At 40.2% G+C, this 17,383-nt stretch overlaps 1 protein-coding gene across 1 annotated transcript in view; it reads left to right on the plus strand.

The window, feature by feature from the left end:
* The window catches only part of ADGRD2 (adhesion G protein-coupled receptor D2), a 258,692-nt gene that overhangs the window by 142,054 nt on the left and 99,255 nt on the right, over nt 1-17,383 (plus strand). Inside the window, exon 19 of the mRNA XM_072430618.1 lies at nt 3,924-3,982. Within this exon, the coding sequence (XP_072286719.1) occupies nt 3,924-3,982 (59 nt within the window). The remainder of the gene's footprint in view (nt 1-3,923; nt 3,983-17,383) is intronic.

Below are 17,383 nucleotides of genomic sequence, written 5' to 3' on the forward strand. Positions count from 1 at the left end.
CATGGGTTAAAACTGGATGATCAGCAGCTGCAACCATACAGGCATAACTTTATTAGTAATTATATTTGACATATTTGCAATGATAATCGCCAATAGTATTAGTATTGCCTTTATGGCTAACACACAGCTAATTGCATCTCCCTGGGTAATCCACCAAAACTTCCTGTAAAGAATGTTCATTTTTGGATTGAGAAACAAGTGGCTGAGACTAAGCAGAGTTACAAAACACAGAAGTTTGAAAACTAAATGAGTTGAATCTTAATAACTAATTATTGTAACTTGGAAAAAGAGTGGCAGTAAAGTGGAAGGTTTTGTTCAGTATGCACAACTGGAGCAACAGCTCCTAGATGAAAACCGCTGTGACATATGTGAGCAAGTTGCCCTTTAGGAATCTCGCATTAGAAATCTGGAAGAGTACATTGTAACACTGAATCACTTAATCATCTTGAGAGGGGTATCCTGCTCACTGCAGATAGTTAATGTCATAGATGTAAAGGGTGGAGAGGTTAATCAGGATGAACATGTAGGGAGCTGGGTTACTGTAGTTAGAGGGAGTGAAAGGGGCTCCCAGAAAAGAAAGGCCAGCCATGTGTTTGAGCACCCTAACAAATTTATAAAGCTATGTCAAGATGTGAGGTGGCAAACCCGGTGGTGGCAGCCCTAGATGTTACTGCTACCCCTAAGGATGGAATATCCTTAAAAATCAAGTTAAAGGACTATGTTTATAGAAAGGACCTTTTATTCTCTGGAATTTTGCCTGTACCATGTGCAACACAGGAAAGGCAGCGGGAACTTAGACAGCTAAATGCATGGCCTAAGTCCTGGTGTAAAAGGGAACAGTTTGGGTTCTTAGAGCACTGGGCTGACTTTTCATTGGGGTACTAGATGCCAGAGATGGTTTGCATCTAAATGGAAGGGAGTCTGCTGTGCTAGGGGGAAGATTTATGGGAATGGTAGAGGGATATTTAAACTAAGACAGAAGGGTTGAACAGTCAAAAAAGGTGACAGAAAGGCACCAAAATTAATATGATTGAGAAACAGTTGGACAAAATTAAGGTTGATAAAGCACCAGAACCTGATGGATTACATCCACGTGTCCTCAAAGAGCTCAGTTATTTCAAAGCCATTGTATCCAATTTTTATAGACTCTTTAATCACTGGCATGGTACCAATGGATTGGTGTTATGCCAATGTGGTTCCTATCTTTAAAAAGGCAGCAAAGTTATTACCAAATAACTACAGACCAGTAAGTTTAACTTCCATAGTTGGAAAGGTCCTTGAGAGTTTGATAAAGAACCACTTGCACGGGTTTCTGCTAGAAAATAATATTAGTGGATTCAAGAAAGACTGAAGTTGTCAAATAAATTTACAGTCCTTTTATGCAGAACTAAGTAAACCGGTAGACAGTGGATTAGCAGTTAATATGGTTTACTTGGACTTTGCTAAAGCATTTAACACAGTACCCCACAGATGGTTAATATGCAAATAGGATATATGGGTTTAGAAAATTCAATCTGTAAAAATGTATAGAGAACTGGCTTAAGGACCGCATCCAGAGAGTAGTGATTAATGACCTTTACTCTGAATGGACTAAGGTTATTATTGGGGTACCCCAGTGTTCAATGTTGGGACCTTTACTGTTTAACATCTTCATAAATGATATAGAGTTTGGGATTAAAAGTACCATTTCTATGTTTCCAGATCAAACCAAACTATGTAATGGAATTAAGTCCATACAGAATGCCTTTAATCTACAAGCACTGTTTACAATGTGCACAGTACTGTGTGGTTGGGCAGACAAGTGGCAAATGATATTTAATATTGGGAAATATGAAGTTATGCACTTGGGGGCTAACAAACTCCATGCTTCATACTGCCTAGGAGGAATGCATTTAGGGTCAAATTTGAGTCAGAAATGGAAAAGGATCTGGGGGTTCTAGTAGATCCTTGACTTAATAATAGCATGCAATGTGCTTATTTTTGGAGCAATATTTTATCAACATCACCCTCCCCCTCTGGGAGGGATTGGTGTACCCTGTCTCTGAAGCACTCAGATCACAAAAGATCTAGATCGATACGATGCATTAACAAAAAGTTTCTATACAAGACAAGTAAAAGGTGACATATGTAGGAACACTGGCCCCTTTGAATGGGGTTCCTGTAATCAATGTCAATACATACATGATCAACCTGTGTTTGAAGTATCCTGTCAGCAGTCTTGGCAGCTTCAGTGAGGCATTTAGGCGCTGATAAGAGGACTTGAAAGGATGTCTGCTTGGAGCAATGTTTGACAGCACAGTGACAAACAACATTTTTTTACATAGGCTCCTCTTGGATCTGAATAAGTATGTTTGGTCATCTAATCCTGTAGTTGAGGAATGAAGCATGGTAGCTTTATGGTGTGAGCAATTATTGAAGAGAATTGATATATCATTACTAATGTTTGCTAAAACTATATATTAGGCTGTGGTAGTATATTGCCTGGTAGCTTTTTCCATTCCCACTTTACTAATACTCATTGGAGGTATAGGAATGGAGATACTGAGGCATAGTTTTTTTTTTTTTTTTTTTTTTTAATAAGTATTGAACAATAGCCTTCATTATATGAAGTTTTGGTTGATTAACCAGGAAGATGCAATTATCTGTTTGATAGCCATAATGGCAATATTAGTATTGGTTCTCTATTGGTGATTATCATTGTGATTATGACATAAATATTTACTAATGTAATTATGTGTGTATGGTTACTAGGGATGAGCGAGTTTTTAAAAACTCTCGATCTTGCTGCGAATTCGGCCATTCTCGCTTACTGAATTTTAAGAACAACCAGTGTAAATTCGCTGATCGAGGTCGATTTAAAAAAAAAAAAAAAATCTTTTTTTTTCTTTAAGTGTGCGATCCGCAGTACTAGAGGTTAATTAACCTCCAGTGCCGGGGATCACACATCTTCTCAATGAATGCAACCCCAGGCGGCCGCATTCGTTGAATATCCCCGAGACTAGAGGCATTCTCGCTCATTCTTAATGGTTACAGCTGCTGATCATCTGTTTTTGACCTGTTCCAAACCTCTAATGTATTTTCCTTATAATTGGCATTGATTTTCACTATAGTATTGTGACCAAGCATGGACAATTAATAGCATATTGATATAAGGTACAATGTAATAATAAGTTTTTTTAATATATTTTTGCAAGTTTCATTGTTTGATCTAGTAATATGTAGGTCTCATTGTAGACTTCTGAGAGAATGATCTTCTTGATTAAGCAGATTCAGTGAAACATGCTGGGGAACATTGAGTGAACAGTCACAAACTAAGATATACTGTAACATGGTCACAAAAATATTTTGCAAATAAAGTTTGCCATAACAAAATACTTTTTTAATATCCGTAACCATTATGTCCCACAATTGTTGAATGTATACCTTGGCCTGCTGTTAGCTACAGGAGCTAAAATCCTTAGACCTAATTTTTTTTATCAGTGCATCTGATATATTGGTTTCCATTGACTATTAATACATCATTTTTTTTCAAAATATCAAGGAAATATATCAATGATTTTTAACTTGAATATAGTGGTCATCCTATTGTGTGATACTTTCCCCACCTCCTAGATTGTAAGCTCTTTGGGGCATGGTTCTCTCCTCCTGTGTCACTGTCTGTATCTGTCTGTCATTTGAAACCTCTATTTAATGTACTATGCTGTATAATATGTTGGGGATATATAAATTCTGTTTATTGATAATAACAAAGATCAGCTATGTAATTTCAGTGTGACCTTTTTTCAGCTGTTTTCCCTATGAGATAGTATATCTTACTTTAAAAACAAGCAAGGTGTCATATTTTGTATTTCCCAAAAACAAAATGTTTTCTTCAAAATTACACTATAGGTACACTATAACTTTCATCTTTATATCTGTTACAGGAAATGTAGTTGTCAAACATCCTGTGAACATATTCTCCATCCTATCCACTGACAACACAGTGAGTAAATATTATTTAATTCTCCTAGTTCTCCATTTGTTATCTTCCCTAACAATTGGTTTTCAAATGTGGTGGGCTCAGTAAGCAACAGTAAGGCAGAAAAGTCAGAAGGGGTCTAATTACAAATAAGCTTTTCTGCACTATGTTGGTGTGTGTATATTAGAGTGCACTGGATCCCAGGGGTTTCAGAGTTACTGGGATGTACATGAAGCTGAAATATCACTTCTTTTATAATAATGATCGTAGTGCTAGTAATTTATAGAGTTAGTTTGCCTTCCCTAGTACCTTTTTTCCTCCACCCCCTTCCTCATTAGGAAGGTTGCCAAAGTTTAAAATAAAATCTAGTTGCTCTCATTGCATACCTTATTTTAGAACCAGTGGCAATGTGCTTTTTACAAAGCAGTATACATATGGCTGCTAGAGGGACCAGCAGGGTGATGTAGAGTGTACCCTACTTCAGTACACCTATCAAGAGCACAGGTGCAAGCAGTGGATAGGCTTCTGAGAAGTTAAACAAATATCAATATGTCTAGGTGACTGGATACTAGTCTGGAAGTGTGTATTTCAATGCAGAACGTTCTAGGTAGGGACCACATGTGATGTTGAGCCTCCAATCTAAAAACTGAAATCTAAGGAATAAAAGGCGTGGGACAGTAAGGCTGGTAAAGACAAGATGGTGCTTCACCAGCTGGAAAATGGGGCAGAACTTTTCTGACTTGTTGCAGCTTTTATAACACACAGGGCATCATTTATTTAAGCTCTCCAAGACTAGAGAAGATTCATAATGGGGAACCTGGGTGATCCAGCAAACCTTCAATGGATTTGGCCAAAGATTGAAGATTTTTTTAACAAATAACAGCAAGTGATTTTTAAGTAAAATATTCCAGATTTCCTGGATCACCTAGCTTCATCCATGACAGTCTATCTTTTCCATTCTTAGAGAGTTTAATAAACTCAAGCCCGGTATTTGTGAAAAAAAGTGTAAAGTTTAAAAAGTATTGAAATTTTTGGGTCACAATCAACAACAGAGATCAACATGGCATTGCTTCAGCATTATTAAAATATAGTTGCATAGTAGGTTAGGTTGAAAAAATACATAAGTCCATCAAGTTCAATCTCTAGGAAAATAATCATATCCCAGATATAAAAACCCTGGACATAGTTGGTCCAGAGGAAGGCAAAAAATACCCTGGTACAATTTGCTTCAACAAATTCTTACCTGATTCCATGAGGCAATTGGATGTTCCCTGGATCAACAGTCACTGTTATTTTTCTTTAAAGCCTTAATACCCAGTTATATTCTGTGCTTCAAAAATATCCAGCTTTTTCTAAAGCAATCTATAGTTGCTGAAAATACTTCCTGAGGGAGCCGATTCCACATTTTCACAGACCTTACAGTGAAGAATCCCTTCCTTATCCGGAGCTTAAACATCTTTTCCTCCTGACGCAAAGAGTGCCCTCTTGTTCTTTGTAATGATATTACAATTAATAATGGGTAAGAAAGTTCTCTATATGGACCATATATGGACTACCCTCTTCTCAAGGGAGAATAGATTCAGTTCATGCAGGATTATGTCTCGATCTCTGCAGTCTATTCCTCATTCAATACAACAATATACTTTGCTAGCTTTAGATATTACAGCTTGGCATTGCATGCTGTTTTTAAAGTCTATGATCTACCAGAACCCCGAGATCCTTTTCTATTTCTGACTCCCCTAAATGTATTCCCCTAAACAGTATGAAGCATGTATGTTAGACCCCAAGTGGATAACTTTACATTTATCTATAATAAATGTCATTTGCCACTTGGGTGCCCAATCAAACAGTACATCCAGATCTGCTTGTAGATTATAGACATCCTGTATGGAATTCCATTACATAGTTTTCTGTCATCTGCAAACACAGAAATGGTACTTTTAATCTCAAACTCTATTTAATTTATGAAGATGTTAAACAGTAAAGGTCCAACACTAAACCCTGGGGTACACTACTAATAACCTTGGACCACTCAGAGTATGAATCATTAGCTACAACTCTCTGGCTGTGGTCTTTAAGCCAGTTCTCTATCCATTTACAGATTGACTTTTCTGAACCTGTTGACCCTAACTTGCATATTAACCGTCTGTGGGGTACAGTGTCAAATGCTTAGCAATGTCCAAGTACACTATATTAACTGCTGCTCCCCTGTCTACCTGTTTACTTACTTCCTCATAAAAGAGGATATATTTGTTTGACAACTTCAGTCTTTTTTGAAGCCATGCTGAATATCACTTGTAATAATATTTTCTAGCAGAAACATCTCTATGTGGTTCTTTATCAAACTCTCTAGTAGTGTTGGTCAAATAGCTCACTATTCGGTGCTCTTTTTATTGTGTATGTGACAGGTGCCCTTTATTATTGATGTGACAGGTGCCCTTTAATATGCATGTGACAGGTGCCTTTTAATATGCATGTGACAGGTGCCCTTTATTATGCATGTGACAGGTGCCCTTTAATATGCATGTGACAGATAGTCTTTAATCTTCATGTGTCAGGTGCTCTTTAATATTCATGTGACCGGTGCTCTGTGTATATATATATTTTCCTCTCCCCAGCCAATCACAGAGCACTAAAGGTGATGAATAGGGATACATATCCCCATTGAACCTCTATTGCCCTGGTATTGCCTGCGGTTACAGCTAATTTGAGGCTTGTTCTGTAATTCGAACAGCCATATTTTGGTCGAATATAAGGACAACCCGAACACCAACAAGGACAACCAACACCAACATTACTTTCTGGGACAGAGGTAGGCAAACTGTGGCCTTTAGGCCAGATATGGCCTAGCCAGTATTCCAGACTGGCCTAAAGCCCCCCTAGTTATTTATTGTTGGGTCCAGCCTAATTGAATTTTTGCATTATCGCAAGTTCGCGCGATATCATCGATATCAGCGAGTTCCCGAGTAGTAACCCCAATTACTATGCCTAAAGAGCAGAAGCAAAGCGCAGCTACCAGTCTGCAGAAGGTTGACCTGGAACGTGGTGTCTTCAACCCCGAATGGACTGATGAATTATTCTTCGTCCAATGCGGGAACAAAGCCCTGTGTTTAGTGTGCAACGACACCAACAGAACTTTCAAGCTGTCAAATCTCAAGAGGAAGCCAAGCATGCCCACACATACAGAGACTACTCCGCAGATGAGCAGAAGGCTGAGGCTGCTCGCTTGCACCTTTTTTCTTCTGGCCTAGTGTGTCTTGTTGACCTCCTGAAATGGCCTAGTAGTCCAAAACGTTTGCCGACCCCTGTTCTAGGACCTTTCCATTATGGATGTTAAACTAACCGGTCAGTAGTGCCCTGGTAATCGCTTTTTGAAGATAGGAACCACATTGGCCTTACGCCAATCCATCGGTACCTTGCGAGTGACTGATGAGTCTCTAAAAATTAGAAATTTGACTATAATGTCTCTAGGCGGGGCTATCTTTTCACTTTTTTTGTACTAATGACTTAATCCTGCAAAAAACCCGCATTGTATCACAACTGATCTTCCAAAGTGTAAACTATAGTTTATTTGCAGATTTATTCCTACAACACTGACCAGACGTAGAGCTCTTCGCCCATACCTTGCTATTCTGAAAAATAAAGGTGTGAAATATAGATGGGGATACCCCTTTAAATTGATGTTTCAAATTTGTTGTCATAGCCAGATATAGCCTGTAAATTGTTGACCTGCTCTAGAGAATTCTTCTAATTCTGGTTCAGTATCATCCTATACAACATTATGGGAGACTTATAAGTCAGTCATACGAGTACAGCTACTACAAATAGCCTCGACTAAGAAGAAAGAACATATCCAGATACAAACACGTCTGGAAATAGAATACTCTAGAGCAGTTCAACTATGTAAACTGAATCCCACCTTAGCAACAGGTATAGATAGCCCTTTGTACTTCATAAAATTCGTACAGAGATGAATTTATGTTTGACTAGGAGAGCTAAAGGTAGCCTGCTCTGGAACAAACACAGGTTCTATCAATGTGGTAACAAGCCAGGTGCTTTATTAGCCAGGCGACTGCAAACCTTTATACCTAAAACTACACCCATTACATTACGCACCGCAAATGGCTTACTAGCAATCCAAACGAAATTGTGCAAGAATTCCAGTCTTACCTGGCAGAGCTTTATTCAACTCCTCCGAATTTAGATCAACAAAAAGGCGAAGGAATTCTTTTCTAATACTCAATTACCTGGATTGCAACACACAGATTTAAAACTTGTGCAAAAAGATGTTACGGAATTGGAAGTCAGATCGGCCAATAAAGATTTGACCCCTGGTAAACACACAGCACCAGATGGGTTTTCGCCACTGTTTTAGAAAAAAAATTACCAATTTGATTTCACCCTATCTTCCCTCTTTAATTGCCTAAAAAGAGGCACTAATTTCTGATCTATTGCCATGATACCTAAACAGTCACTAGACCCACACTCTTGGACCACCTTTAGACCAATCTCACTATTGAATGTGAATGTGAAAATCTTAGGTAAAATCCTGGCCAACAGACTTACCAGTTTATAGATAAATTAATCGATTTGTTCCGAGACTTCAGGCAGGAGATAATACTGCACATGTTCTGTACACTTCTGATCCCGTGTTCCTCACAAACGCCTAAAGGTCGTTAACTTTATTTGGTATCCCATGCCGGAATAAAACTTTTTTTCATCTACAAGAGCAATGGAATCTACCTTCTAATGAACTGTTCCGTAATTTGCAAATTAGTCATTATTTGAAATCTATATTAAAAACATACAGGGTCCCCTTTACAAATAACACCTTTTGAATCTCACTGTTTACATAATGATTGCTCATCTGGTCTAGTGTCTTTTCTTTATGGAACACTGATCAGAATTAACAACAGGTATCCAAATTATATTTCTAAATGGGAGGAGGAGCTGAAATCAGTAAATGATCCTAAGAGTTGGGAAGCTATTTGACGAGCAATTGCAAAATGTTCATCTAAAATTACTGCTCAGAAGAACGCATACAAGATACTATTTAGATAGTATTTGACCCCGGATAGGATAGCTAAATATGCACCCAATGAAGTGGCGCAATGTTTTAGAGGTTGCAAAGCCTCAGGTACTTTTTTTACCATATATGGTGGGACTGTCCAAAAGTTCAGAAATCATGGATCAGGGTTTATAATCACATCAGGCCAGTCCTGAATTTATCCATCAGACAAGACCCATGGGAAGCACTTTTGCATAGGCCCAATAAAAGTTGGTCAAAGCAACTGAGTGACAGAGTAAACTTATTACAATTATATTTTTTGCCACCTGTCAAACTATAGCAGGAAGCAGCCTGGAGAAAACCCACTCTATCCTTTTACGTAGTTATGTCTCGTATGTCCGATACTATGGTGTTGTAAAAGATGACAGCTATGATCAGTGATACCATACCTAAATTTTTTAGGATATGGTCCCCTTGGTTAAACCACCATGACACCCCTGACCTTGATCAAAGGCTGCTACAACTGTAATTAGTACTATTTTCTGTCTTTTTTTTTTTCATAAAATTCATATTCTAATTGACCTTCCTTTTATACTGTGTTCCATGGATTCCCCCTTTTTTTCTGTCTTGTGTGTATGTATATTTGATTCATGCATAATCATGTACAGAACTCATAAGACTGTAGGAACTAGCAGACACTCCCTCCAAAGGGAGGACACTCTATTGGAGCACTAAATCATTGTTGGATAGCTTGCTTCCTAAACTGAGTAGGGTTGCATATGGAGATGCATAATACATAGTTAATTATTTCAGTCGGCTATAGCCCCCCAGTGGTAAAGAAGATAATCAACTATTTGCACAGATAGAAAGGGATATGAAGGCTGGGTCAGTGGTAGAAATGGGTGATTTTAGCTACCCTGATATTAACTGGGGTAATAGCACATAGGTAATGCAAGTACAGCAAAAGGGCAGAAAATTATGAATTTAATACAAGATAATTGTATGGTACAGTTTATAGAATTATATTTATATGTTATGGCAACACGATGTCTCAGGGAGGTTGGCACTCTGGCCTTTGCAGCACTAGGTCCCAGGTTCCAATCCCATCCATAAAACTATCTGCATGGAGTTTGCAGGTTCTCCCTGTTTTTGCATGTGTTTCCTTCTGGTACTCTGGTTTCCTCCCACATTCTAAAAAACATGCATTTAGGTTAATTGGATTCCCCCCAAAATTGACCTTATGACTATGGTAGGGTGTAATGCACGTGGGTGTGGACCCACTGTGCCACTGACTGGGTATGCTCCAGAGGGGGGTAACTAAGCCGCTACCAGGTCTTCACTAGAACCTCTGATGATGAGGATAGGCTTGGGCCGCAGGGTAGCTGCCAGGTGCCACTCCAGAGCGATCCCCGGGCCAGTGGCAGCTGACCAGAGGGGTCAGGGTACTCGGTGCAAGCACCAAGGGGGCCAAGAGGGAGGTGGCAATCAGACAAAGTCAATAAACAAGATCCGAGGTCAGGGTCAGGCGGCAATCAGGCAAAAGTCCATAAACATAATCCGAGGTCAGGGTCAGGCGGCAATCAGGCAAAAGTCCATAAACATAATCAGAGGTCAGGGTCAGGCAGCAATCAGGCAAAAGTCCATAAACATAATCAGAGGTCAGGGTCAGGCGGCAAACAGGTAAAGTCCAAGGGTTCAGTAAACAAGATCCGGTACACAACAAAAGCAGATAGAAGAAGCACCTTTGCACTAGGAGTTAGACAAACTAAAACCATGAGATTTCTCAGGCAACTTCCTGTAGTAGGAAGTGCCTTTAAATACCTGCAGAGATACAGCCATAATCTGTACACAGAGGGCGTGTATGTGTTGCCTCATAGATGAAGAGAGACACACCCACGCCAGCTCAAACACCAGTGCAAGTCTCCAGCAGGAAGGAAACTCTTGCATGGAACACAGGTAGTGGGGTTACGGTACCTGAAAGATAGGACCCAGCACCCGTGCCTGCAATTAGGAGCAGCGGCGCCGGCACGACCCACAAGGCTAACATAGGGACATTAGATTGTGAGCCCCTTTGAGGGACAGCTAGTGACATGACAATGGACTTTATAAAGTGCTGCATAATATATGAGCACTATATAAAAACTGGATACTAATAATAAAAACAATAATAGAAGCCCCAGCTAGAAATTATACTCTGCTGAATCTAAGTTGTAAGCACAAACCAAGAACAAGAAGGTAATGGCATATATTAGCAAAAAATATATATATATATATTTAAAAGAAAAAAAAATGATATATATATATATATATATATATATATATATATTTATAGCAAAAAAGATCAGATTTGAGCATGTAAGCCTCTTAAAGGATGTGTCAGGGTTGGTAACTGCGGATAAAGAAACTTTAACTGAACACATTTTTATTTTGCTCTGTGTACACAAAGGAAAATGGCAGAGCTCAAGTCCAAAATGCAAATATAAATGTTACAGCCTTAAACAAGCCACAATGCCCCTGATTCATCAAGCAGAATCGGATTATCGGTCGCGCATTCGTATTAGCGATCCGGAATCGTGTGCGATCGCGCTATTCAACAACTGAAAAAAGCTTGCGCACGGAGCCGCGCTTATCCGACAGCTTTTTACTGGCGGCGGGTGTACGCGCATACTCGAGTCCGGACCGCGGTAATCCGCGATCGCTGGCCGCGCGTACTTTCGCGCTTCCAGCGATCGCGGATTTCATTGATGAATCAGGGGCAATGTCTCAAAATTGAAATGAATGAGAAACAGTTGGTTAAAATTATGTCTTTTTAACCTATGTAACTTTTTTTTAATATAGGGCTCTCTGAAATGGGTAATTTTGATTTTTATGTTGTAAGAATAATTTTTAGGATTGAAAGGTTGCCATACTAGTTGAGTTCTCATAGGATAATTTGTAATTATCATAGTATCCTATGATAATTCTTCACGCATGGAGGATCTATTAAATGTTTTGTCAGCATCAGCAGATAGGCAAAGAGTTAGAATTTCGATATGCTTGAACAAAGGGACTGGATAAAATGAACTAGGTACATTATCTCTTGCCTCATATGAACCTAAACTGATAGTTCAGTTATAATGTGGAAATGAAGGGTTACCTAAATGCTAAAGTATATGTATAGAGTTTAAGATCTACATATAAAGGCAAAATTGGTCTTTACTTGTAACCAGGATCCTTACCGCGAGGATCAGTGTGTGGGCCAAAAGTAATTCTGGGCATATTTGGTTTCCTGACCTCAGATATAGAAGATAACTGTCTTTTATTAATGCATTCATTTGGGAGACACAAACTTCTTATATTTAGAACCAAATGCAATCTCTTTCCCAAGTATGAAAATCTTGTGGGCTTTCCTTATAATGACAGAGGAAGCATCTGGTATTATGTTATCTGCAAATCTAGTTATTATAGTTCTTCCTGCTACCTCCCACATACAATACTCCCCTTAAAGGAGCCTTAGCAACTAATATCCGGAGTCTTAAAGGAGCATTTGCAGTACTATGTTACTTCCAGCTATCTATATTCAGCTTTCCTTACAGCTTTCTGCTCTACTGACATCAACATCAAGGCCCCAGAGATACCCCTGAAGAAGCCTACTGTTGAAATGCTTCTAGAAAATGAGCTTTTATCTGGTTATCTGGATTAGCTCTCACTAGCTTGGGACCAAGAAGCTGCACCTGATAGGCTCTGAATATTCACCTCCAAAGGACGTTATTAACTTACTCAAAAAGATGAGATAGGCTTCCTGGCTCCACTATACTTTTGGATTATAAGTATGAAGTCAGTTTACCTCACAATATTTACCACATTTACCAAAATGTTTTCCAATGTTTTTTGGTTTTTTACCAAAAAACCTTTTGATTTTAAGCCTACTACAACACCATGTGATATTATGCTGTGTTGAAAATAGATGTTACTTTATATCCACAACATTTTATTAACTTTGGAATACGTAACTTATTCACTGTGTTATAGCATACTAAAATTGGGATCCCAGTAGTAAAATGGGTTTGTTTTAATACCTAAATGGTTGCATATGTTTGATGGCCTTGCCTCCCATGATTGAACATGATCAACAGAAACCCTATAGGGAGAGGTAAAACTAACTTTACTCTAATATTCCTGTCAGGATTAGGATCCAAACCCAAGGCCGCTTCTGTGTCTGAAGGTAGCTCTATGATTAAGGTGCGTACACACTTCCAATTTTTATCGTTCCAATCGAACGACGAACGATCGATTGGGCAAAAAATCGTTCGTAAAAAAGTAACGTGTGTACAATATCTACGAACGATCGTGTCGTTAACTCTATGTGCAGGATCGGTGCTATACGATCGTTCATATATATCGTGCATGAACGTTCGTCGTTCGTTTTCCAACGATAATAATTGAAGTGTGTATGTAGCTTTATGCTACCTGATGTGTTTGAGCACTCCCTGCCTGTTTCCACACTCAAGCTTCCCTGATATCCTGTATTGTTTTGAGCGCTAAACTCCCTTGCTCCTCCCCTGTTTAGGGCCTGCCATGAATTTCCTGTTTGCCAGATTACTTTGCTCTTGCCATTATCTTGTGTCTTGCCTTACTACTGCTGCATCGACTTATCTGCTACTTGCCTGAGTATTGACCTTTGGCTACGGATTTACTGACTACTCCTATTGCTTACTCCTGTTAACCTGATTTACCTGGATACCGACTTTGGCTTTCTTCCTGACTACGCTCCTGTCTTGCTCCTGCATCAATACAGCTGCCTGTGTACTGAACTATCTACTATCGTAAACCTGCTAGTTGGTTCATGATAGTAAAACCTGCTGGTTGGTTCCAAGTTAATGAAATTATGATTGTAATATACAGTTGCACCCAGGGTAGAAAATACCATTTGGTTGCATCTACAATCTGTCAGAGCCTGAAAAAAAATCTTAAAGAATTTCTGGATGACAATATAAAGAAGGGGTTTATAAGACGTTCCATGTTACCGGCCTCTTTGTTGAAACAAAGGACTCTACCTTGCTCCCATGTATTAACTACAGAGAACTAGACTGCACTCAGCCAAGATAATTACTAAACTCGATTTTTGAGGAGCATATAACTTTGTCTGAATCCGTCAAGAAGATGCAGAAGACTGCATTCTGAACCTGATTTGGGCATTTTGAATCACTGGTTATGCCATTTGGCCTGTGTAATGCTCCTGATACCTTTCAGCATTTTATCAGTGATGTACTGCAAGATCTTTTAGGTCAATTTGTGATAGCCTACCTGGATTGGATACTTATGTTTTCAGATAATCTAGAGGAGCATCACAAGCATGTTTGAATTGTGTTTTTAAGACAGGAAAAAAAAACTTTACATCAAACTAGAGAAATGTGAGATTGAAAAAACACAAATTTAGTAATTGGGTTACGTACATCATTTCCCAAAACGGATTGAGCATGGACCCTGATAATGTCAAAACAGTTGTAGAGTATACCAGTTCAAGAAATGTTAAGGAAATTCAACAATTTGTTGGAATTGCCAACTTTTACTGAACATTTCTCCAAAGTGATAGCCACAATCACTCAACTTACAAAGAAGGGGGAGCCCTTTTCATGGCCTTCAAAGGCACAGACTGCATTTAGCAAATTAAAAACTCGTTCGTTTCTGCACCTATATTGGTTCATCCTAATTCTGAACTCCCTTTCATTGTAGAACTGGATGTTTCAGATGCTGCCATTGGAGTTATCTTTTCACAAAGAGATGAATTGCTCTATGTCTCCTGCAGAAAGGAATTATGACATTGGGAATAATGAACTCCTGGCAATCAAGGAAGCTTTTACTGAATGGAGATATCTCCTGAAAGGGGGTCATCATCCTGTGACTGTCCTTACAAGATCATAAAAATCTAGAATTCATCCTCTCTGCTAAGGGATTGGCCTATAGACAGTCACGATGAGTCTTGTTTTTTTTTCTCGGTTTAACATTATCATCTCCTACCGACCTGAATCAAGAAACTGCAAGGCTAATGCTCTATCAAGGACTCTTTCTTAAGCACCTGAGGAAAACAATACCTACTGTACCATCCTTCCTTAAAATAATTTTTTAGGGGCCACTAGGCATGAGTGAGATGGCCTCTGACAGTCTCATGAAAATTTCCTCGAACTTCTGATAGGACCGCGAAATTTCGGCGAATCACTTTCGCGAATTCTATTAAAGTCAATAGGCTAACTTTAAACATTAATAGCAAAACCCCTATACATGTTAGAACCACCAAATGTGTTAGGTATGTGTGGGAGAACAGTGGCAACAACGCAAAAATACAAAAGTCCAAAAGCACTTGTGTTTTCCAGAAAATGGCAGGTAAAGTGACAGCAGGCAAATAGGATTTTTGCATGATGGAACACGTACAAAAGGCAGCATAAACATTAGGACATTGAGAAAGGGTGGTGCTACATGTGATCTCAACCCACTAGCAGCAGTCTCTGCCATCAAAACAGCAAGAGACCACATTGCTAGCTGGCATCATGACCTGGATGACATGTGTTAGGAATGCCACCTATAAAGTTGTGTAGAAGTGGCGCGTTGACATTAGGCAAAAGGATGAAGGACCAGAGACGGAGCGTGGGTCAGCGACAGCAGTAGCAGTGTGTGGCCTCTGATCAGCTATCGCCAGGGAGACTGCATTGGTAGGTGTCATGGAGAGCTGGGTGTAGTGCATCGTCAATGCCACACAGAAGTGTGTAATACAATTTTAGAGAATAGAGTACTGACAGGCAGCAGGGGGAGGCGGGGGACCCTGAGACAGAGCGTGGACTACATTGGTAACTGGCATCTAGAGCTGGGTGTAGTGCATCGACTATGCCACCCACCCAGAAATGTGTAATACAATTTTAGTGAATGGAGTACTGAGTACTGGAGTACTGTAATACAAATATCTGCAATTTGTGATTAAATGTAGGAGGGTCAAACCAAGATGTTTTGTGTGCCAGCACTGTTGCTGTGGTCTGCAGTAGAATAGGTAGCTGAAAAATTAGGCAAGGGCAATGGTACCTATCAGTGTGGCAGTCATGGGGGTTTTCACCTGCAGTTTGTTGGCCTCCTGGAAGCACCAGTAATGTAAAGTATATTGCTAGCTGGCACAATGGCAAGGATGACATTGGCGATGAATGCCACCCCTGTCTGTTGCAATAACTAGCAGAAAAATTCAACCGAGGCAGGCTCAGCTGACAGGGCATTGGTGATAGGCAGCCGCAGACTCAGCACAGGAGCAGTGTGGGTTCACAGAGGCATCTTGGATGGCCAGTGAGTCCTTTTGTCAGTCAGTGACATCTGCAGTGGGGGTATGATAGTTGTTAGTAACCCACCTTTCGTTCATTTTTTTCAAAAAGGCTAGGCGATTGTCATTTTTTGGCAACATTCCTGATCGGTTGTCTGTGACCACTCCGCCAGCGGCACTGAATGATATTTCGGACAGAACACTGGAGGCCGGGCACGAAAGAAGCTTGATGGCATACTGTGCCAACTGCAGGCAGATTTCAAGCCTGCTGACCCAAAAATTATTGGCGTCACTACTGTCAGGACAGGCATCCTCCTCATAACTGCTGTCGTCAACACCACCACCAGCCAGAAAAGAGCCAACGTAATTGTGCACCATGCGCTTCATCCATCTCCGATGGTTATGCCCCTGCACTTCACTTGTTTGAGGTGGCCACATCAGGTTTCACCAGGCATCCAGAAAATCGCCCCTGCTTTGGCCCAGACTTTTGGATGTGTGTGGCCTGCTGCCACAACTGCTGCTCTGCCGTGACAGAAAGATACGGTGGAGGTAGTGTCCGCCTGATCTCCCTGTGTGGAATGTGGTGTGCGGAACTCGTCACACAGCCAGTCGCATTGTGGTCTGCTCAGGCGGGCCTTCTTTTTTTTCTCTTGCACCTGGTTGAGTAGAAACTGTGACATTTTATCTTTGTAGCAGTGATCCAGAAGGGTGGCCAGCCACTAATCATCCCATTTTTGCTGCAAATGCGGGGGTCCTTCTGTAGGCATCGTAACATGTGGACACACATATGAAAGAGGGGTTCCCTGGGCTCATCCTCCCCTTATCCCTCAGTAGGACAGTAGTAGTAGTAGTAGTAAAACATCTTCCTCCTCGACACCCACCTACTCCTCTTCAAGCTGCAGCAGTTCCTGTTGTTCCATCGCCCACACATGGCCTGTGACAGCACAAATGCAGTTTGCAGGTCCTATACAGCAGCCCCAACATGGTCTCCCTCATCATAATCATCTTCCTCCTCCTCCTCCTCTTGGAACTCCTGATGCTGGCTAGTGTCCCTTCTTGTTCCTCGTGATGTTGGCTGTGCGCTATGGAGTGTAATGTCACCCTCATCCTCCTCTCTGCTTTCTTCCCCTCCTCTCCC

This window comes from Pyxicephalus adspersus, chromosome Z, assembly GCF_032062135.1.
Source record: "Pyxicephalus adspersus chromosome Z, UCB_Pads_2.0, whole genome shotgun sequence".
Taxonomy (NCBI): domain Eukaryota; kingdom Metazoa; phylum Chordata; class Amphibia; order Anura; family Pyxicephalidae; genus Pyxicephalus; species Pyxicephalus adspersus.